This window comes from Mugil cephalus, chromosome 5 (genome assembly GCF_022458985.1).
Source record: "Mugil cephalus isolate CIBA_MC_2020 chromosome 5, CIBA_Mcephalus_1.1, whole genome shotgun sequence".
Lineage (NCBI taxonomy): Eukaryota > Metazoa > Chordata > Actinopteri > Mugiliformes > Mugilidae > Mugil > Mugil cephalus.
In genome coordinates this window covers 14,196,823-14,218,043 of record NC_061774.1, presented here as the reverse complement: position 1 = coordinate 14,218,043, position 21,221 = coordinate 14,196,823, and the positions used below count along the sequence as shown (strand labels likewise).

The following is a 21,221-nucleotide window of genomic DNA, read 5'->3' as shown; positions in this document are numbered from 1 at the left end:
GCAGCGGAAGCCGTGGGTGTTAAAAGCAGGTATCACACACTCACGCATTAATCCAGCTCTTAACATTTATATTTCAATGACAACCATTCATACAAGGTCACGGTGTGAAAGGTAAAGTAGGGAATGACGTGCTTTCCAAAAGCGTATGTTGCCACATACTCTGAAACCTGTATCCTACTGACATCATCCATGTGGATGAGACTATGACTCATCGCATTTGTTAACCCATGCAACAGCCAAACACACAGTTCCTTTCAGACTCCTCAAGTGGAATCACCTTCCAGCAACAAGTACGAGAGATTTAAAGCTGGTCATTGGTCGGGAAGCCGTCCCCAGAGCCAATCAGGGCGCAGCGACGATCCCCATCACTGTGCTCAAATGAAGTCATTACAGGACAGCATCTCCTCTACCAGACACATGCATGAATAAAGGTAATCAACGCTCAGACTTGTTGTACTCCGCATGAGTCATGAGGCAGTCCACTGGGAGCTCTGGCTAAACGACATACAAAACCAAATCACGTAGCATTTGTAAAGTCAGAAACTGACCTGAGATTCATCCAACACAAAAATCTCCACTGGGGAAAAATAAGCTGAAACCTGACGGGTTTTCTTCACAACAAACGCAGACAGAGACGAAAAGGTGATCGTACTTATATCATAAAACACTTTAATTCTTTAGTTATACACCCTGCAAAATATCACAGCATCGGTTTCACTAACTGCGGCATCACATTTGTAATTATTGCTCTGGACCCTGAGTAGTAGTCTTAGCTGACAGGAAAACAGGACTCGACCAAGGCTTCTCAAAGTGCCATCACAGCAAAGTGCCAGAAACACAGCAACAAACCACACAAATGAAAAATATTAAAAACGAATCTGCATAAAAACACTGATTGATCAAAGCTGAATTAAGAAAACACGATTGTGCAAAACAATTTTTTCTTTCTTTTTTTTTTTTTTTTTTTTAAAAAAAAGCCTCTGCTGGACAGTCACTTGTTCCTGTACAGAAACACATTTTAGCTTAGAGTTCAAAACACAAGTGAAGTGATATTGTGACATCAGCAACAGTGTGAAGGGTAAATGAAAGTTTAACTTAACTACCTTTTGTTTTAATATATACACACACATACACACACACACATTTTTGGGTGCATCAAACAATTCATCGCAAACATATTCCAATAAGGATCCGTAGTGTTTCTTAATGACACTATGAATGCTTGCCATGATCTTTCTTCTTCTTCTTCTTCTTTACATTTTGCCTTAAAAAGGCAGAGAGCAGCAGACAATGAGCGCCCTGCCGTCTACAAGCTTATAGGTTAGGTAACCATTATTAAAAGTGCTTTAGAAATAATTGGGTTTTCGCCTTCGGACATCATTCACAACCCAGCGTTGTGAGACCCAGTTTTTGATAATGTCTTTAAATGCGACTTTCATACTGTTGTTTCCCTCATGTCTTTAGATTTCGACCCAGTGGAGGCCGCCTTTTTATCCGCTTCTGAAGCTGAACTTGAAGCTGAAGACGCCTCGGCCTCAGTTTCCGGTTTGGACTCGTCAGTGGATGAGCTGCTCGCACCGGGCTCGCCCGTGTCCTGCTCCTGGTCTAAGCGCAGCTGCAGGAACGAAGGAACCTCCAGCTGCTCTTTGGTCAACAGGCCTCTCTGGTCGTCAACCCTGCAACACTGAGCCCTCGTCAACATGTCCAGAAACCCTGAAGAAGAAGAATTATGACACCGCTTTCAGATAAATATATAAATACTACTGTGCTGTTTTAATCTGACCAATAGTAATAGTAATAGTTTTGTATATTGTCAAGTTTATAATGAGACATTTAATATTTTCTGGAAATTTAAAATATTTTTTGGTTCTGTTCAGAAAGACTGAAACGATCGAAAGCTCCACAAAGCTCCAAATGCACATGTGGTGAAATTTGCTTAAAAATAAATAAATGTTCTCATCTTGACAGGTCATCGTTTACATGATACTGCTGAGGTGTCCTACCGTCCATTTCGCGGTTCTTATTGGGCCGAGTCCTGGGTCTGTTCGGCTGCGGTGATGATTGAGACCCCAGACCTGCGCTCACTGGTCCTGTCTATGATAAAAACAGATCACCGAAATGTTAATGTGCAACTTCACAGCATTATTCACAAAAAAATGTGTCTGTCTCAAGAAGTTTAGTCCAAAAGCCCTGGTGCATTTGTGTCCTAACACATGGTGTTCCATTTGCAATGGAACAAAAATGTTGTATACGTTTCAATTCGCAAAATAAAAGTATTATAAATAAAAGTATATTTCTGAAAATTAGATAAAGTACAATCACACTTTGTACGCATTTCCAGTGAAAGGTGTTTTATGAATGAGTTGTAACTCTTGTAAAGTGTCGTCTTGCCATATGCAATTATTCTTCAGTGACAAGGATTTGCAAAACAAGTGTTTCCACTGCCCTTTTACCATAAGCTTTTATAATTAGTGAAGCTTTAAGACTAAACTCATGTCCTAAGCCTGGTGCTTCAAAGTAAATATTTATTTTAAACTAAGGCAGCAACTTAAAATGAGAACCAATCCAAAGTCTCTTTTCCGTTAGGCTCACCTGTGCTACAGAAGAACTGTTGCCTTTGGTAACGTTGGTCGAGTCTTTACCTGTATTCACACAAAGACAAATGAAAAAAGAATAAAATAAACGAATGAAAAAAAAAAATATATATAACTCTAGTTGTCAGTGAGCAGCTGACGGTCCAACAGAACGTCTCTATTGTGTTTAACACCAAGAACAACTACATAAAATAATGTGGACAAGAGTTCAATTGGTCCTCATGGGATACAACCACTCTCATCAAATCCACTGCAGCGAGAGGAGCCCAAGCAGAGAGCACTGCTCCAAAGTGAAGTTCGTTCTTAGTGATTGGGAAATGACGTGAGTAAACTCAAAGTGACACGGCACTCAACAAACCCAATGGACTCAGACGTTACAGACAGAGACTGAGAGAGAGTAGAGAAAGGGGAACATGGAGGCAGACACAGAGAAACCAGTAATGTGGACAGTGAAGACTTCCTGTTTCCTGCTACAAGAGAGTGGGAGGTAGAAAATGCAGAATACCTTCTTGAACCCATTAACAATTAAACGAGTAAAGAGGCCGAGGCCGATGTATCGCCCAAACAATCAACCAACAGCTGATGGAGAGAAGCACTCTCCCTTCAGCTGATTTGATTAAACTTTGATTTCAGTTACTCGTCAGGTTTCCCTCCATCCTGTGGCTGTTTGTGCTTCTCACCGAGACTTGTAGCGCATTAGTTTAAATGGTGTAAACACGATTCTGCCTGGTTCAAATTAAAGCCGAAGCTTTCGAAAGGTCAAGCTAACCTTTGGCTTTGTCGAGTCGCAGGGTCTTATTGGCCAGTCTGAACACGTTGCCACTCATATTAACGGGCTCGTCGCTTCCGACCTGAAACGAGAAGAAAAATAAAAATCAAGGATTCCAGTCAGGCGCGCGCACACCCAGACAATCACTCGCAGCAGTTTGTGTGGATATTTACCCAGGGTAAATAACAGATTCTTGCATTTGATGATGCGATCTCATTACCTGCTCCTCTACCAAAATAATGTAACATATTCAATTGTCAGTACTCGCATCAAAATAACACATTTTATTTCAATATTAAAAAGGGCATTGACGCTTTTGTTGCCTAGCAATGGCTGATGTAGGAAACGGAGCCAGATGAGGGACTAAATTTCTTTAAAAGTGGTTTTGAAATGTCAGATCACAAAAGAAAAGTGATTCATTGTGTAATTCCTTCACTACTGAGAGAAAATAATTAATCTGTCATTTATTCGCATTAATAACTACTGTGGCTACACATTATTGTTCCACCACTTACCATGGTGACCACAGCCTCTTGTGGTTTGAGATGGTGCTTCTGCATCACTGCAGAGAGGGCGTCCTGCAGTGTCTTACTAGACTTCACCATGATGCATATTGTTTTACCAGTGGAGGCAATTTCCAGCCTGAAACATACACAGATTTCAATGACCTTCTCTCTCTCTCTCTCTCAAAGTGACTCAAACTGAATGAAAAAACAACAGTGGAACAGCAGTGCAGCAACACAGTGTGTCTTCACTAAGAAACCTGCCAACCAATGAAATCTAAGAAGGAAATCCGAATCTGAAGTAATTTGGCAACTGAAATTATTTCTGCCTGGAGAGCCAGACTCATGTTAACAGAAGGACTAATATGGTGAGACATGACATGTTGTAGTGACGATGTGGGTGCGAAATCCTGCATAGAGTGAAAAAAAAAAAAAAAAACACGCACACACGAAAAAAGGAAGCGAAGAAATGACTCACGCAAACTTCACCCTGAGCTCTAGAGAGACCTGCTGATCTCTCAGCACGGAGCAGTCCTGGTCCAGTGATAAGGGTTGCTGTGGAGAGAGCAACAATGGATCAGACACAAAGAAATGAGAGAGTTTTTTTTTGTAGACGTCAGCATCAACATCAAACACTTTACAGTAAGTTCCAGAAATGAACAGAGAGTAGATGAGGTAGTGAAAGATTGTTAAAACAGGAACCAAGCGCTCATTTCTATCGACTCCCCGTTAAAACGTCTTTGTAGCGTGTTACAGGTCTTTGAGAAGCCTGATTTTAAGTTACAGCTGGTGCTGTAGATAGGACGGGACACACACACACACACACACCTTATCCTTGCCATGAAGGTAAATGATGACATCTTTCAGTGGGAAGCCTCTCTTTTCACACAGGCTAGTCAGCATGTCTTTGATGGGCTGGCCGTTGCGTGTGGGCGCCAGGGAGGCGCTGCCGTCAGGTAGGTAGACACAGCAGTAGCCCCCCTCCAGGCGCATGCCAGCTCCACCACCCTGCTCAGAGATGCGGGGACTTGAGCGGCCATTCTACAAAGATCGAAATGAAAAATATATATTCTTGAATATGAATGTATTCTTATGAATCAGTTTTGTCTGCTTCAAAACACTGCGTTTCCATAATCTCAACCGGTTTCAAATGTACTAACCTCTTTCGGCCTGTAGAGGGCACCAAGCTCCACACTGCTGGTCGACTTGACCGACAGATGAAAGTTGGAAGCCTCTGTGGTCGTTGATGGGAAGAACAAGAACAGGAAAAAAAAAAAAAAAGTGAGACAAAAGAGCAAAGTCACAGGATGTTCATTAAGACTTCACACAGAAGCACAAGAACAACCATTTAACAGGAACTACCTCCCCAGGACTCTCTTTTGTGTTTCTCTGAGGCACTCTTCCCACCTGGCAGGCTGTTAGAGTCGGCCTTCATTTTCTGTTGGAGAGACATTATAAAATAAATGCTATTGCTGCAAACCTCCAAAAAGAAACGCATGCTTTTTTCCATTCCCTGGCCCTCAGTCCATCACTTATCACTTACAGGCCTTCTGGTGGTCACATTCTCCCAGGATCCCTTAGGTGTAGACTCGGTAGACGTCTGAGGTAGAGCTTTGCCTTCTACGCATGCCAAGGTGCAGCTCTGGTAGAGAGGGGAGCGCACAAAGCGCCGGTAGCTGTCCATCTTCATTAGCTTAAATATCTAACAAAAAACCGGAGCACACGGTCATCTAAGGCACCAACAATTAATCACGATATTCATGAGCTGAAATAAGAATGTGTATAAACCTGTGCTTGAGCTTTGTCAAACATGTCAGGAGTGGGCTGTTCCAGGTCCTTCTCCTCTGTCCTGGCTGTGTCATCGATGTTGACCGAGTACGGAGCGCTGTCGGACAGGTAGGTGTTGTAGATGGAGCGAGCTTCTGCTTTTAGCTGGAAACAGTGACACAGCTCAGTCAGACTGAATCATCCTGAAGATAAAACACGATCTCAACTTTCGTAACCATAAACTTTTGGGACATCGACAAGAATGACACATCGGGATGATTACCTTCTGGATTTCAGTTGAGCATTTCCTGTCGCAAGAATGAAATCACAGCAAGATATACAAGTTTCTAAAGCGCGGTTTATTTCTCAGTGAGCTGAGCTTTTATCTGCTCTTCTCGGCCCATTTAACATACAATTCATACAATTGAGAGACACAAAGTAAATGGATGTTATCTTTTAAAGCATCCCAAGCGACCACCGACAATTATAGCTGAAATACAGCTTCCTTTATTCCTAAAGTCAACAGGAACTAACTATTAATTCTACTTAAAGATGACTAATATACCGTTGAGTCTAGTAAGCTTCCATGTAAAGGAAGCTGCTGATCACTACTCACTCTAAACATCTAACGTCTTATCTGTAAAAATATGCAAATGAAGCTAATTCACCAAGTAAAAAGTGTTTTCATACCTTGTCCAAGTTGGTGGCTGGAATCTTTTTGAACGTTTCACAAGCCTGCCAGAATAAAATGTTCTCCGCACTCACTTCAGACTTCAGAAAGGCCTGTGATCAAACGCACACACACACACACACACACACACACAGTTTGAACACACGTGGCAGGCAGACACACACTGTGAGAATTCAGTAGAAATCGCTCCTGGACCGCCGAGCGCGTCTCACCGTAAAGTAGGCGACACCACTGGGGTCCTCCAGCAGCTTCTCGAACGAGACGGCCCAGCCCAGGACCCTGTTGGTGGGGCTGGCTTCTCCACCTGGAGTCCCTGGAAGGCTGGAGCTGCTGCCTCCGCAGCCCCGCGCAGACATGTTCAATTCTGAAACACAGACACAAACACACCCATTTATCAGCACTAAGCTTGACAGAGAATGAGCCTGAATCACGTATTTTCATGCACGGGCATGTTCGGCCTGTAGAACTGTGAGATGCACACGTCTAGCAGTGTGCACGTAGACTGTTCATGCTTACCTCCATCTGACACAGCCTGGCTCTGTGGACAGACAAACAAAGGGATCAGGGAACTTTACAAGACTTAAACGGAGGCTTTTAGTCTCTGGTTTTATCACTCTATACTTTAGAGTAACTCAGAAGTAATAACTGTATGTATGTTCATAGATTGTACCGTCAAATATAAAGCACAGAACATTACATTTACTTTAAGTACATTCAGATCGACTGTTGAGACATTCAGAGCATTATAACGTACTGTACTACGGTGCACTGGCATGCATGTAGGAAGTGAAATGTGAACAGCAGCTGCATGTTTTTCCTTCTCTATGTAACTGTAGTGCAATCAGCCAAGGCTGTTTTCACAGGAAGTGGTTTCAACATTGATGACAATAGCTCTCATTCAGTTCATTCAAAGCAGAATTCACATCTTATACAAGTTCTTTCTGTTTCACTTCAGGCACTTTGCCAGTAATGGACACAAATCTGAGTTTGTGTGCGCACGAGCATGTCACCCGGGGATCAAGATACCAACTTATTGATCCCCGAATGTACACAAGTAGAAAGCTACTGCTTGAGAATCCACTTATGCAGAGATGTTGTTTAAACAGGGAGAGGCTGCTTCGGACAGCGTGTTGATGTGCGCTTCTGTCTAGAGTTCCTCCGGGGGCTCTGGTTTCCTCCCACAGTCCACAGACTTGTGGGTTCCAATTCTGAAATTGCCCAGAGGTGTGAATGCAAGCGAGTCTGTCTCAGTAGGTTCGTCTTGAGCTGTGCCTGCGCCCAGAGAGGGGGGCGGATATAAGGTTTGTAAATATAGTAACGTTGTCAACATTTGTGGTGGAAATGTCACACTCTTTAAGTCATTCAGATAAATTTGAGATCACAGAAACTACGTTTCATTGCGTTTTATAATGAAACGCTCTACTCTCAAATTAAATTTAAGGGAAAATAAGGAAAATAGGATTTTCACCATCTGTGACATTTGATTACAAACAAGCCCACCAACTTTAATTAAGTCTCCTGGTTTAGGGCCTGGTGCAGTGACGTTCTCTGCTGTTATCTTTGTTTAAATCATGCCTCTGTTCTTGGTATTTATCAGATCTTTCTGTGCAAGAAGACTCGGCCTCGACATCTCAGCTTTGTCAGTTTTCCTGATCATCTGTTTTGGTTAAGATATAAATCAACGCCACAGGTTCACTTATGTCACGGTCTTCGCACAAACTTATTTTAACCCAATTCCTAGAGTGACCCACTTCAAATGAACCCGAGGCGACTGCTGGGTAATTTAAGGCTGCTCTCGCTCAGTATATTAATCAGACACAAAAATCTACAGTAAATCTGAGGGACTAAAGCTCGTATCTACGAAACCCTTCAAGACACAAATCTAAACTTGCACTCAATTAAAAGTGTATAAGACAGTGGAGCATCAGACGGTCGACCACTGTTAAACACAAGAGGGATGCAGCCACAACACTGACTTTTCTAGTGAGATGATACATATATATAGTGGTGCAAGCAGCGAGTGTGCCACTGCACTTCTGTTCTTGACAACAAGCGCGCGACAAATGCAAATTTTTGACCATATAAGGCTGAAATGGGCTGGTGGTTTCTGCAGGTGTGAGCTCGTCTGTGACGCCACTTCTTTACTTTTTTTGTGCTACACTGTGCGAGTTCGTCCTCCAAACATCCCATGCCAGCGTGCAAATAAATAATACTTCTTTCAGGCCTTATTCAGACAAACTCAATCCACCGTTCGCACCAGCTAGGCTAAGAAACACACGCGTCGTCGTCTTACTGGCGCAGCCTTCGATTTCAGAAAGTCACGTTAAAAAGGAGAAATAGGCATGCACCTACAGTTTATGCAGGAAAAGAGTGCAACAGCGGTGAGTAATGGTTTATTTCGATTTATACCAAATGCAAAACCAGGAAGCCGCTTTTCTAAGCTGCAGCAACATCCTGGACCTCTGGGCTTTAAAAAAAAAAAAAAAAAAAAAAAAAAAAAACAAACACAGTTATAGATACTTTCACACCTTTTTGCAGAGCAGAACCATTTCAAGAAATGCAACAGTCTCACACTTACAAAATTGTTGCCAACTCAGCCTACACATGACAGATTGGCCAACAGGCATGGCTCAGTTTCTGCTTCTGGCTCAGGAAGGCCCAGCCTGTTTTCAGTAGCAACCAACTGTAGCCACACGGCCCCATTGGTTCAGGCAGCGTCGAGGGAGAGGAGACGGGCAATACACGCCAACACAAGACAACCGCTCCACCGCACTCTCGATCCTCTGGTCTTGGTATTAACAGCACACTTACGAAGCAGACCAGCGAGGCTATAGGATAAGACTATAAAAGGAGACAAAAAAAAACTCCAACTGGCACTCAGGTTGATTGCAAAGCTACAAACTCTGTGGTGCCCAACTCCAGATGCTTCCTCTTAAATAGACACACACTCGAGCGAAACTCCACTACATGAGGACGATTAAAGCTGCTTATATTACACTTCATGCACATACACAAACCACTTGACCCACAGGACAGCCAGAACACGGGACCCAGCCTAACACGGGTGGTGCCAACTCACCATGTGGCCGACAGGAATCCCTAAAGCATCGCAGTTCTTCGCCATGGTGGCCTGGACGCCGGACTTGAAAAAAAAACGAGCTCTTATTCAGCCGATGTGCACGGTGTCAGGGGACACAGCAGAGTGCTCCACCCAAACTCGATGCACACTCATACACGGCAAAAGCTCATCATTTGGGTCCTTGCTGTCACTTCCTGCCTGGAAGGGAAGTCTTGCCATAGCAACAAGCCACAAAAGAGGAAGTATGGTTACTATGATCAAACTGTTCTCAGCCTACCTCTTGAGAAACACTGTGATGTGGGGACACAGACAAGGCAGACATGCTCATTCTGGTTTTGATGAACAGTCACTGCTCAGTTACTTAACGCAGCTTTCAGCCATTATAAAATACACACTGTCAGAAGAAAACAAAAAAACAAAAGGAAAAAAAATGCATTTAGTTTCGTTTCTAGACGTGTGTCATAGCTTTGTGGCTTTTAAAAGAAAACTTACAAGGTAATTTAAAAGAAAGACAACGAAGTAGACTGACTGGTATGTATTCTCTAAACACTTGACTTTTAAATGATAATAAACCAGATAATGTCATGATGTCTTGGGCGCAGGTGCTCGTAATTCAAATATTAGAGTCCCTACGGTGATTAAACTTAGACCGAGTTTAACTACAACCACCCATGCTCACCTACTCCTGCTAGCCAGGTTGTCATACCTACCTTCACTACGGTGAACCATTTGTCACATCCCTGCTGTTGCTTCAGTGCTGCAAGTTTTACCAGGCGGGAGAACCTGTGGTAGAGTCCGATGAGAGCGACCATTTTCGGGGGAAAGGAAACACGCCGTAAAGCAAATGACAAACCTCCACGTTCGCGCTGGAAGTTAAAACAGGCCCGAATCAATTAACACCTGCCATCTTTGATAAATCCGGACATGCGCACAAGCCACTCTCCAGGTGTGGCCGGACGGTTTAATGAATCTGACGTAATTAGCTGGGCGCTAATAACAACCATTAGCCTACTAGCAAAGCAATTTTGGTCACGTTAGGCTCTTTGGGCTTTTTGTGCAACTTATATAAAACATATTTGTCTTGAAGTTTTGCGTTTATTTAACATTTAGTTGGCTGTGAATGTCACGCCACAATATTAAAGTTTAAGAAGTGGGCCTTTGAGAAGTGGTGCCAGACGAGGTGTTATTACCAAAATAAGCAACAAGCACAATATGAAACATGTGCTCCAATAAATATTAGGCATTTAAGGCTCAAGAGCAAGTGTCCCTCACTTTTAATTTCACCATTTTTTTTTTCAAAACTTTCTTCATTTTATCATGATATTAATGTTGGTATGTTGCAGTAGCCATTGAGGGTGATGTGCTAATATTTAGCATACAGACTTTGGTCACTGTTTTAGAGGCATTCTCATAAATTTAGTATATGACAAGCAGGTATTTTAATCTACCAATGGCATTTCATTAGTGAAGGATCAGGGGACAACTTCTAGTGAAACATGTACACCATTCTATGATCACAATACTAATAATCAAGTTCAACTCTTTGACACTTTTACTAACTTAATTCATCAGGCTTGTAACTAGCACAGAATACGGGCAGATATGTCTGTAGGAAAACTGCTGAAATTAAAGGGAAGTTATTCCAGACGATTATTATTTTAAAATGCTCTTTAGGACCCAAACGTCTGAAGTTACTTCCCCTAAAAATAGACTGACTGCAGCTGGGGAAATTAGTGGTTGACGTTCTCCCGCACATCTTCCTTTTAACAAGTTCACTTCAACAGTTCAGTAGAAGATCAAAAAATAGTCCCTACCATGCCCGCTCACAGTAAATACAAAGAAGTTATTTAAAAACAGGAAACACAAACCACATTGAAAATAGCATGTAGACTGTGCTGTGTACTGAGTTAGGTTGACTGAAGCTCTGAGGTAATTTGAATCTCCAAAATAGATTTTTCTGGGCAGCGTTTGCATATTCACCATGCATTTTGTCTTAGATTTCATTTCACAAAACACATTCGCGTTTGGTTTCATTAAAGCTCTCAATTGCATTTATGCTGTGAGTGTCACGGTTTTAACCACATCATATTTTTTGGCCATGTGTTCAATTTATTTGTGTTACTCTCAATGCATGCTGTGAAAAAAAAGAAAAAAACAACTGAATGAGGAAACTTTATGAAAAAAGAAGACGGGTGATCAACAGCACCCTCTAGTGGCCACCATGTAAATAAATAGTGTATGAATGCCATGCATGACTTTGATAAAAGATAGTGAAGTACGACCAAGCTTTGATTCTTAATATCCAGTCACTTTATCCCCAAAATTCTAATAAAACTTATCCCTAATAGAATAATGTGACATTACACGGTTAGTGCAGAGGCAGTGGCAAGTTTGCATAGTAAACCACTGTCTCCCTGATAACAGGTTACCTCAGCTTCTCAGTATAAGTATTTATATGTCTACCTCTTCTTCACAACTGTTTATTTTTGCAACACGTTAAAATTTAAAAAAAGAAAATCCCACCCTTTAACCTTATAATGTATTAATTTTAAATACAAGCTTTCACTTCCATCACCAAAAACATACACACACGTATTGTTTATGTGGTGACGTTCCAGGAATTCATTTATTTGCATCTGTATCAGTGTTTATGATCAGCTTGCTGTGCCTTTCCCGGTGCGAATGTCATTAGTTTAAGCAAAGCAGAACAGGACATCGTTCAGGCCAGTGGGAGAAGGGACAGACCAGGTAAAATAATATCATTTTGATCCTTGCAATACATATATAGTAAAGTAAAGTGTGCCATTAGTATGAAATTAACAGCTCCTAATTTATGTGAGTGTTTTATTTTTTTCCTTTCTAGAGTTCCACCTCTTTCAGGTCTCGAACAGTTCTACATTCAATCTGCCACAGGAAAAAATGGTTAAGACACAGATATCCCTGGGCATTTTGTTCAGTCTTCTACTCATGGGTAAGGAGCCACTTAGCATTTTACAACTGAATATATATGTCTAATTCTCTGGTGCCAAATATTCCACTTTCACTAATGGCAATGTATTCTCTTCTGTGTTCTCTAATTTTAGCTGATGTTGTCTTGACATGTCTTCCTGTCCAATGTCTGAGATGTGACCCCACTGAAGGTGGATAGAAGAAAAAAAAAAGCTAACACAGCCAATAAATTGCCAAATGAGATGCGTAGGAAATGTATTTTTTTCCCATATCTTTTAATTTGTTTTCCCTATAGATTCCTGTTTGGACTGTAAAAATGCCACTAAGTGTGAGGATGGTAAGTCCTGTCTTTATTTCCATTTGTTTATTTTACAGTATGATTCAGTAGATACACAGGAGCTCAGTAAACTCATGTAAACTATATGAATTTCATCATTCTCTTTGACTTAAATTAAGAGAATGAGTTGGAGTGGGCACAATATGTAGCATTTTAACCTAAAATATATACATAGATGTTTTATGTATGCTTCGTTGTAATTTAAATGCTGAGTATGATGAATTTGTTTACTGTTCTTTTAAGGAATACGATGGGAGATTCTCTCAAACTGCACACGAGGTAACGTGTGAAAATATCCTTATCTGTGGTAATGCTCTGAAATGCGTAAAGCGATACCTATCCGGTTCTCTAACTCTACCACTGGTGCTTAAATGTTCCCTCTGGCCATCAGCCTTTGAAGTGACAGTGAACACCACTGGATCCACTGTGAACGAGGGAGCGGCCATCACTCTAACATGTGTCTACGACCTTCCCAACGTGACTCGGATAACGTGGACCAAGGACGGGAAAGGCGTTGGAGAAGATAAAGACTTTAAAGTCATGGATCAGAAGCTTGTGATCGAAAACGTGCTTTCGTCTAACAAAGGCAAATACGTCTGCTCTGTGAACAGCACATGTGGCATCTTCATGTCTCAGCCACATGAGGTCAATGTAAATAGTAAGTGGACACCTCCCTGTTATTCAGAATTTAACCAAACATTAACCAAAGGCCAGACAAAGGCACATTTTGCAGTGTCTGAAATTGAAAATGAAGAAACCGTAACGCTGAGAGCATTTTATTATATGAGTAATCACCTCCTAAAATGCTCTGCTGTCTGTCTGTGGTCTTTCTTTTCATTTCTGTCCAGACAACAACCTGATCATCCTGGTGATCTGCGGCCTTTCAGCTTTGGGTCTGGTTGTGATTATGGGACTGGCCATGAAATACAAGCTGCGAAGGGACAACGGTAAGAGCTCAACTTAGGCCGTGTGTGCTAAAGGAAAAGAAATCAACCACTTCTTTTTTTTATCAAATATATTTACTTGCACCATATACAGTAAGTCTATGTTATTCATGGTGTATAAAAAAGCGAATGAGTATCATTTTGAAAAATATGTTTGATGAGAATATTGATGACGACTAAAGCCTTAATCAGTGGACTACAGAGTCCACTGATTAAGGCTGTAATCAGCAGCTGATTGGATTAGCTTAGCACAAACACTGAAAAATGGGTAAACAGCCAGTCTCTGGAAAGGTGGTAAATCTAACTACAGGACATCTAAGACATAATACATTTCTTTCAACTAGGATTAGAACAGCAAAGTAAATTTAAATAAATATTTTTGACATTTTGAAACTTGAGCTAAGAGGAGGGATGACACGCAACGAAAGGTGAGGGCCATATTCTCAGTTTATGGGACGCTCACTCTTTTGAATTTGAATATGTCCGGATGTTCAACATGAAGCTGGAAGCAGAAACCAGTTAGCTTAGCAGGTCACGTATACACTTTTGATCAAACAGATAAACTGATAATTAGAGGACATTTGAGGGAGCTGGTTGATGGATGTTCACACTACAGTAAGAGCGATATTAACTGTGGTGTTGAACCTTTGCTCACGACTTTGACTCGACCCAGTGCTCATTATTAATCTTTTCCTCCGCAGCTAAACACAAAGAGAGGATGAAGCAGAGGGCACAGGCCGCACAGGCCGGACAGACCAGCTCTACGGCTCCACCTCCATTCACGCCGAGAGAGTCTTAAAAATTCAAATCCGAAATTCAAATATGACGAATACTGTAGTTAAATAATGTTGTAGCATTTTGCATAGAAATAAAAAAAAACTGTCTATCTCTGTCTATGGCAGCAAGTATGAGTGGATTCATGGTGTAATGCGTCACTCGTGTGTTGAGATGGGAGGGGAAAAAAAAAAAAAAAAAGCCTAGAGATGTTTTAATCCATTCGCAGGATGGGCATGCTCACACTAATCCCGCTGAATGCTCCGCTCACGGGAGTGCACACCACACGGAGCAGCTTTGCAGTGGCTGGCATGTAATGGATATATAGGACAGTAATGCCATCCTGTCGTCTCCAGCAGTGGGATGCATGTGGGGTTTTCATGGTTGACTTTTGAACACAGAATTACTAAATGCACTAACATGCTATAATCCTCCGAAGTTTGTGTGTTGAGCGTACATGTGCGACTCTGACTGCGTTCGTTTTTCTGCATTTATTTTTCATCTCGGGCCATATGGCGGTAACTTTTTTTTTTTTGTATCCGTCTGTGTGAGCGGGTCAGGAAGGACTGTTTATTCAGTTTCCTCCTATAGCAGGTGGCTAAGGGATAATCCAGGTAAAGCCACTGCAAAGTGGAGACGGAGGGATGGACTGAGGATGGGGGGAGGGTGGATGGGATGGCCTTTGCATGGGTGACTATGGCTAATTCTGGCCTCCTAATCCCAGCCCCATCCACCCTCCCCCTCTTCCTGCTTGCTAACTCTACACTGACACTGAGGAGCAATTGGCGGCCAGGTAGACGTTACCAACACATACACACACACAGAGAACTTAACCCACTCAAGTTTAACGGGAAGAACGAGAGAAAAGGCGGAGGTGAAGGCACCCTTTCTGGACAGCTCACCCGGGCCACCTGGATAGCTAACACACCTGTGTGCGCTTCACTGGAGAATGTAGCTGCAGTCCTCCAGCCAAGCCACAGGAAACACCATCAACATGGGAGAAGCTCAAAAGGTACGTGACCTGATCTGGAGCGGGGACGGCTTATAAAACCAAATGTGAACTTGGGTATGTGTAAGATACGCAGTCATTGCTCACAGGTCGCCGTGACTCGCTCAGTATGAGCCATTAAGGCTTTTACAGTATTTCTATATGCAGCCAGCTACGAGCCACGATGGATTATCTAAAATCCTTGGGTTGTGTTGACTCAAGATAAATATTGCACTCCTAAATGGAATCTAAAACATACACCCTCTTTGTCACATTCAGTCAAATGATGGGGCCTGTTGTCGGCAGTGTGGCGGTTGTTGTGTACTGTCTAGGGTTGTGCAACCTTTCAGACTAATGACATTAAACGGTGCACTATTATATATTGAATCGAGCCGTATGCAGGCAGCTCTAATAAATGGCCGTGCTTTCTTAAATGAACATTCGCTCTTATAGAAATAGACTGTGCATGTAGACAGTAGGCCCAGAGCAGGGAACTGGGTGGGGTAAAGTTGGGCAACTGACCACAAATCAGAAAGAGGTCAGTGGGATTTCATTAGGTTTCAGGTTGAAACTCTTTGATTCAGGGTTAGTTAGAACAGAGCAACGTTGCACACCATTGGAAATGAGGTTATTTTTCTAAACAATCTGGTCTTATTCTCATCTTGTTATTATCTCACGTATTTCTCAACAGAAAATGGCCTGATTTGAATAGCCAATGAGAAACTATAAGCAGGCCTCTATCTAAAAGTACTGTCTTAAGCCTGCAGTCTTATTTATTTATTTTTTTTTTACCCCACCCTCCTGCCTCCCTACGTAGGGCTTACTCTCTGTCATAGAGAAGCTGAAGGGATCCACAGAGCAGGAGGTCAGGATAGTACTCCTGGGCCTGGACAACGCCGGAAAGACCACCCTGCTGAAAAGCCTCGCCTCTGAAGATGTCAACACTATCACTCCGACGCAGGTGAGAGGAAAAAAAAAAACCTCAAGGAAAGTCACTTAATCAGAATGAAAAAAAAAAGGGATTACGGTGTGACACAAACATTCATCTTACCGCGAAAACCCGAAACTCTTTTTTTTTTTACGATGATGAATTTCTCTTATTTGAATGGCTCTGTATTTTCACGCCGCTGTTACCTAACATTATAAAACGTGTCAGTGTTGCATCTAATTGGTTGGACCCGTATACACTTGCTCAAAGTAATGGGATTCAGGCGACCTTTGATTTTTACACACACTGTGAAATGAAATGATTGGCCTCGCACCACGCGCGGCCCCGGCCCCTAATCAGTGAAATAATAATGCGAGGACGTCAGATCGTGCCGCCGTGGCCTTGAGTAACCTCGAGTTAAACCGTGGCCTCGCGCCACCTTGCTGATTTGTGTGCTCCACATGCATTTTCTAGGAAGATCCTGCCGTTCTGGAGAGGTCCGATGTTATCGTCTCCGGCTGATTCAGTTATCTAAGCTCTAATATCGTTATCCAATGCCCTACCATTACTCTACCAGGGCGAGAGCACACCTAGTCCCAGGTCATGGTCTAGTGTGACAGCTCATCAGACATCGGGCAGACAGGATGTGGTTCAGCACAACCTGGAAATAGTCGCCGCGAAGCTAAATGAGACTTGACACGTGTACACATACACTTCACTTGATCCTTCCAGTCTTATCCTCGGTGTGCCCTAAGGTTGCAGTAGTTATACAACTACGTTATAGAAAACGGGTACGGATTAGCACGGGGCACGCATGCGATCACAAACCGATACATAACGGGTTTTCTATAGATATTTCTATGTTTTCTATAGTTGGCGGAAGCCAAACAGCAGGGAGGGGGTAGCACACTCTGACTCCAGCTTTGTGTTGTTGTCTTTTTTTTTTTTTTTTTTAACTCCAGGGCTTTAATATAAAGAGTGTAGCCTCTCATGGTATGAAACTCAACGTTTGGGACATTGGAGGACAGAGGAAGATCAGACCCTTCTGGAAAAAGTACCTGGAGCACACTGACCTGCTGGTGAGGATTCCCATTCACTTTAAATTTCTCCTGACCCTGAAGCTCAACCACATACTTAAACTGTAATAGTAATTAACACACAAAGAGTTAATACTCGGCTTACCCTGTAGTTGAATGTTCATCAGTTATAAGGAGCTGTGGCAAGTGTTTGTTCTATTTTTTTTCTATATTTCTGTTTTTAATATTCACAGATTTTTCTATTCACATGCAGACAGCGACACTCTGAAGTCAAAACAAAAACCTTTCAGTACATATGTTTTCCATTGTGTTGTGTTGTAGATTTACGTTATTGACAGCGCAGACAAGAAGCGGTTTGAGGAGACGGGACTGGTGAGCTCACGTACACGCACACTCATGTCTTTTATGGATTCTGTGGAAGGAAAGTTCCTGACACAAGTCGCACCTCATTCGCAGGAGCTGTCTGAGCTGATCGACGAGGAGAATTTAAAGGGCGTTCCCGTGCTCATCTTCGCCAACAAGCAGGATCTGGCCACGGCGTCGCCCGCCAGCGAGATCGCTGAAGGGCTCAACTTGCATACGTACAGAGACCGCGAGTGGCAGATTCAGGCCTGCTCAGCCGTGTCCGGGGAGGGCGTCCAGGTCAGACCAAACTCTGATTTATTCATTTCTCCTTCACAAAGGGCCTAATTAGCCACATGAAGGTGAAACAACACTGTGCTGAAAATCAGCTTTCAGGTGCTGCCTAGTAAACAGCTTTGACTGGTCTCTTCATCTCTGAAAGTGACTGTGACGTTTTCCGTTTCCACTTTATTTCGACAGGATGGCATGAACTGGATTTGCAACAACATCGTGAACAGAAAGAAGTGAACGGGCGTCCCAGACGACGGAGTCAAACTGAAAGTGAAAACTGGCACCACATGAGGATTGAGAAAAAAAAGAAAAGAAAGAAAAATTCATTTAATCAGCCGACCTGACAGATTCAGCTCCCCTCACCGATTTGGTTTTTGCAATTTGCGCCTTTTTGACGAACATTTTTTCAAATGTAGCTAATGTAAAGAAGCATTTTAGCTACGATAAGTAAAGTAGGTATTTATTAATTATTGTCCTGTCCCCAAAAATAAATGTGTGTTGTGGTTCATTTTCCTCCCAAGAGTCTTCGTCTGGTGAATCTTTGTGATTTCTGAAACACGGAGGAAAATAATAATAATAATAAAAAAAAAACGTGTGTAGAACTGTCAGTTATAGAGTTACACAGTCCCGTGCGAGTGTAAAGTATGTGTTTTGAGTTTTTTTTTTTTGACAATAAAATAATTAGTCATTTATGCCAGTCTGTTTTCTTGTGTTAGCCGTTTTGTCAGCCGTACACCGTAACAAATGCGCATGCAGGCGCGCTAATGGGCAAATAATGGTTTTTACAAATCGCCAACGACGGACAGGAAACAGACGAGTGCGACTGTAAACACCCTGCTTGAGTGACAGGGGCAACAATAACAAGCTGATGCGCCCCTGCTCAGCTGTCGTCCTGCTTTATTTCCACAGCACGACGACAAGAGCCCTGCACCGCACGGTGAGACAGGGAGACTAATTGAAAAGCAGGAGTTATGGAGGAAGACGGTGCGCGATTACGCCCTCGCGCCGCGTGCGTGGCGGGACAAGGTGTCACATTTTTCAAGGTGCGGGCGAACAAACGGCGCGGGAAATTACACACAGAGAGGATGACTAATTGTCAGCGGGGACACTTACCAAGTATAATATATTAATTCTGTGACTACTCCATACTTTGTTTCTTTTTTTCATATTGTTCAGACTGTTCTCGGTACCAACACAGCGGTCAGAGACGCTCCAGGGCCCGAGGCCCACACGCCTATGTGGTCATTCTTCACATATTTGTCCTTCAGACTGACCTTGGTGTAGGCTAAATCCTCCATTCTGGTGTTTTGGCTCCGCAGTTGGATTTAATAGATCCTTTGTTTTTTATTCTCTGGAGATGTAATTAACCATCTGAAAGCTCTCTGAAATCACATCAGCTGCCAGGCTTTGTTCCTCTTCATGAAATTATGTAAATTAATATATATTTTCTCTCTCTCTCTCTTTGTTTTTTGGTCTGGTATTTATGAGTAGGCGCAGGACAAAAAAAATATGCTTCCTGGTTTACTTGCTAAGTGTTCAGAAAATTACTGAGCATTGGTTGAGTAATTGAGTCATCTCCATGGTGACTAAAATTTTGGTCTTAGAGCATTTTAGGCTTCGGTTTCTTTCAGGAGAACACGGTAGCGGCTGCCAGGACTAATTACACCTGTATTAAAGGATCATTATGGCGGTTTGAAAGAGGCCAGGGTGTGCAGGAGGATGGTGGGGTATATGGGGCTTCTTGTACCAATAGGTGGCAGTATTGGAGGGTCTGATCTATCTCGTGGACCAGTGGCAAGCCCAGTGATTTGACAGCCTCTCTGTTTCTCTGATTGTGTTTGCAGTTCCAAAGCTCAGGTTTGATTGGGCGGATGTTAAATAAATTAAAGCCTCGTTACAGGCATATACTTCAGAGAATGAGCTGCCGGACGTATTTTATATACGTATTCCTCTCTTTGTTTCACATAACCTTTATTCACCCACTATAAAATTCATTGTTGATCTCTACGTAGCATCATGATGTCACTGTCACGATCATGTCCCCTCGGCAAGAGTTGCCGTGGCAACCCTCCCTGTTATTCGTGGTCCACCAGCCGCTCTTCTTCAGTCCAGCCTCTGTTGCTTTCTCTTGTCCTCCGTTTCCTTTCATTTGCCTAAGCTCTTCTTGTCAAAGAAAAGCCTGAGCCCTGCACAAAGAGACTGATTAACCACACCGCAACCGTACATTACACAGGTAAGAACAAAAAAAAAAAAAAACACGTCTGTGTTCGGCCGTCTGAGAGAAAGATAATTAATCCTCTTGCTTTTGGATGTATCACATTGAACGGTTCTGCTTAAATGACTGCTGTCAGACTTTGAGAGACTTTGAGTTGCAAAAAAATAGAATTATGTAGAGAGAGAGAGAGAGAAAAAAAAAACATTGTTATCTCTGTTTCCAACAGGTTGATTTGTTATTACACATAACTACCTTGCTTTGAAACTTGAATTATTGATAAAAATCTGCTGTTTTGTTTTGTTTTCGTTTCTCAAGCCTCCAACTAAATCTCCCTGAACCGCAGAGGAAGCACGACCCGACATCATGACAGAACTGGTCCACCTGGCTTCCAAGAAGCCACAGTGGTCCCCGGTGAGTCCCCAGCCGAGTGTCAGCGCCAGCCCGGCAGTCCTCAGCCTCCTCACCGCTACGCCGCCTCTCCCGCAGGAGAAGTTTTACATGGAGCTGCACACCCTCCTGATCGTTGTCATTTTTTGTGTGGTCTGCCTCCTGCTGCTGCTGGCCTTCTTCTACGCCTTCTGCTTCCACTGCTCCATCGGCCCGTCGCTTAAAGACCCCCAGACGGCGAACAGATGCAGCCTGGATCGGGAGGACGCCACCTACAAGCGCAGCTCGTCTGACAACCACTCAGTAGGGAATGTTGTGTGACTGCGACACTGGACCTGGACGTTTTACGGTTTTGACTGATTTCTGTGTGCAGGAACTGTAAAAAAAAAAACTAAACCACCACTACTCCTGTTATTAAGTATTTTGGGGATAAATTACAACGTGTGAAAGAACTGTCTTGTAGGTTTCCTACTACTGTAAGTTTAAGTGAGTTTCAATCTAACATGCATGTAAGTACGACATATTCACACCTATAGAAAACTCCAGTCAACCCAAATGTGTAAAATATACTGAAATGTAAATGTGAGCGTGAATGCCGGTGACTCTGAGTGACAAGAATACAACAA

General features: G+C 42.6%; 3 protein-coding genes across 5 annotated transcripts; 2 read left to right on the top strand and 1 right to left on the bottom strand.

The window, feature by feature from the left end:
* Positions 1-643: 643 nt before the first annotated feature.
* On the bottom strand, positions 644-10,321 carry rgs14b (regulator of G protein signaling 14b). Of its 3 annotated transcripts, XM_047586005.1 has the most exons (16): positions 9,404-9,548; positions 8,903-9,165; positions 6,841-6,862; positions 6,537-6,688; positions 6,324-6,416; positions 5,655-5,798; positions 5,410-5,568; positions 5,229-5,304; positions 5,027-5,100; positions 4,695-4,907; positions 4,345-4,421; positions 3,879-4,005; positions 3,364-3,445; positions 2,593-2,642; positions 2,004-2,094; positions 644-1,713 (listed from the first exon to the last, which is right to left on the bottom strand). In XM_047586005.1, exons 4-16 carry the CDS (start codon positions 6,678-6,680, stop codon positions 1,436-1,438), a joined length of 1,608 nt encoding a protein of 535 aa, XP_047441961.1. In that variant the 5' UTR covers positions 6,681-6,688; positions 6,841-6,862; positions 8,903-9,165; positions 9,404-9,548; the 3' UTR covers positions 644-1,435. The 3 variants fall into 3 exon arrangements, with proteins under 3 accessions (XP_047441961.1, XP_047441959.1, XP_047441960.1); XM_047586003.1 differs by lacking the exons at positions 8,903-9,165; positions 9,404-9,548 and adding an exon at positions 10,114-10,321; XM_047586004.1 differs by lacking the exon at positions 8,903-9,165 and having other exon boundaries at positions 9,404-9,574.
* Positions 10,322-11,482: 1,161 nt separating this feature from the next.
* LOC125008589 lies at positions 11,483-14,590 on the top strand. The gene is made up of 8 exons (XM_047585882.1): positions 11,483-12,151; positions 12,267-12,374; positions 12,487-12,543; positions 12,648-12,689; positions 12,933-12,968; positions 13,081-13,347; positions 13,538-13,636; positions 14,335-14,590. Exons 2-8 carry the CDS (start codon positions 12,323-12,325, stop codon positions 14,430-14,432), a joined length of 651 nt encoding a protein of 216 aa, XP_047441838.1. The 5' UTR covers positions 11,483-12,151; positions 12,267-12,322; the 3' UTR covers positions 14,433-14,590.
* A 573-nt stretch (positions 14,591-15,163) lies between these two features.
* On the top strand, positions 15,164-18,571 carry arl3l1 (ADP ribosylation factor like GTPase 3, like 1). Its single transcript, XM_047585883.1, has 6 exons — positions 15,164-15,419; positions 16,213-16,356; positions 17,286-17,402; positions 17,682-17,732; positions 17,817-18,002; positions 18,183-18,571. Exons 1-6 carry the CDS (start codon positions 15,402-15,404, stop codon positions 18,228-18,230), a joined length of 564 nt encoding a protein of 187 aa, XP_047441839.1. The 5' UTR covers positions 15,164-15,401; the 3' UTR covers positions 18,231-18,571.
* Positions 18,572-21,221: the final 2,650 nt, after the last annotated feature.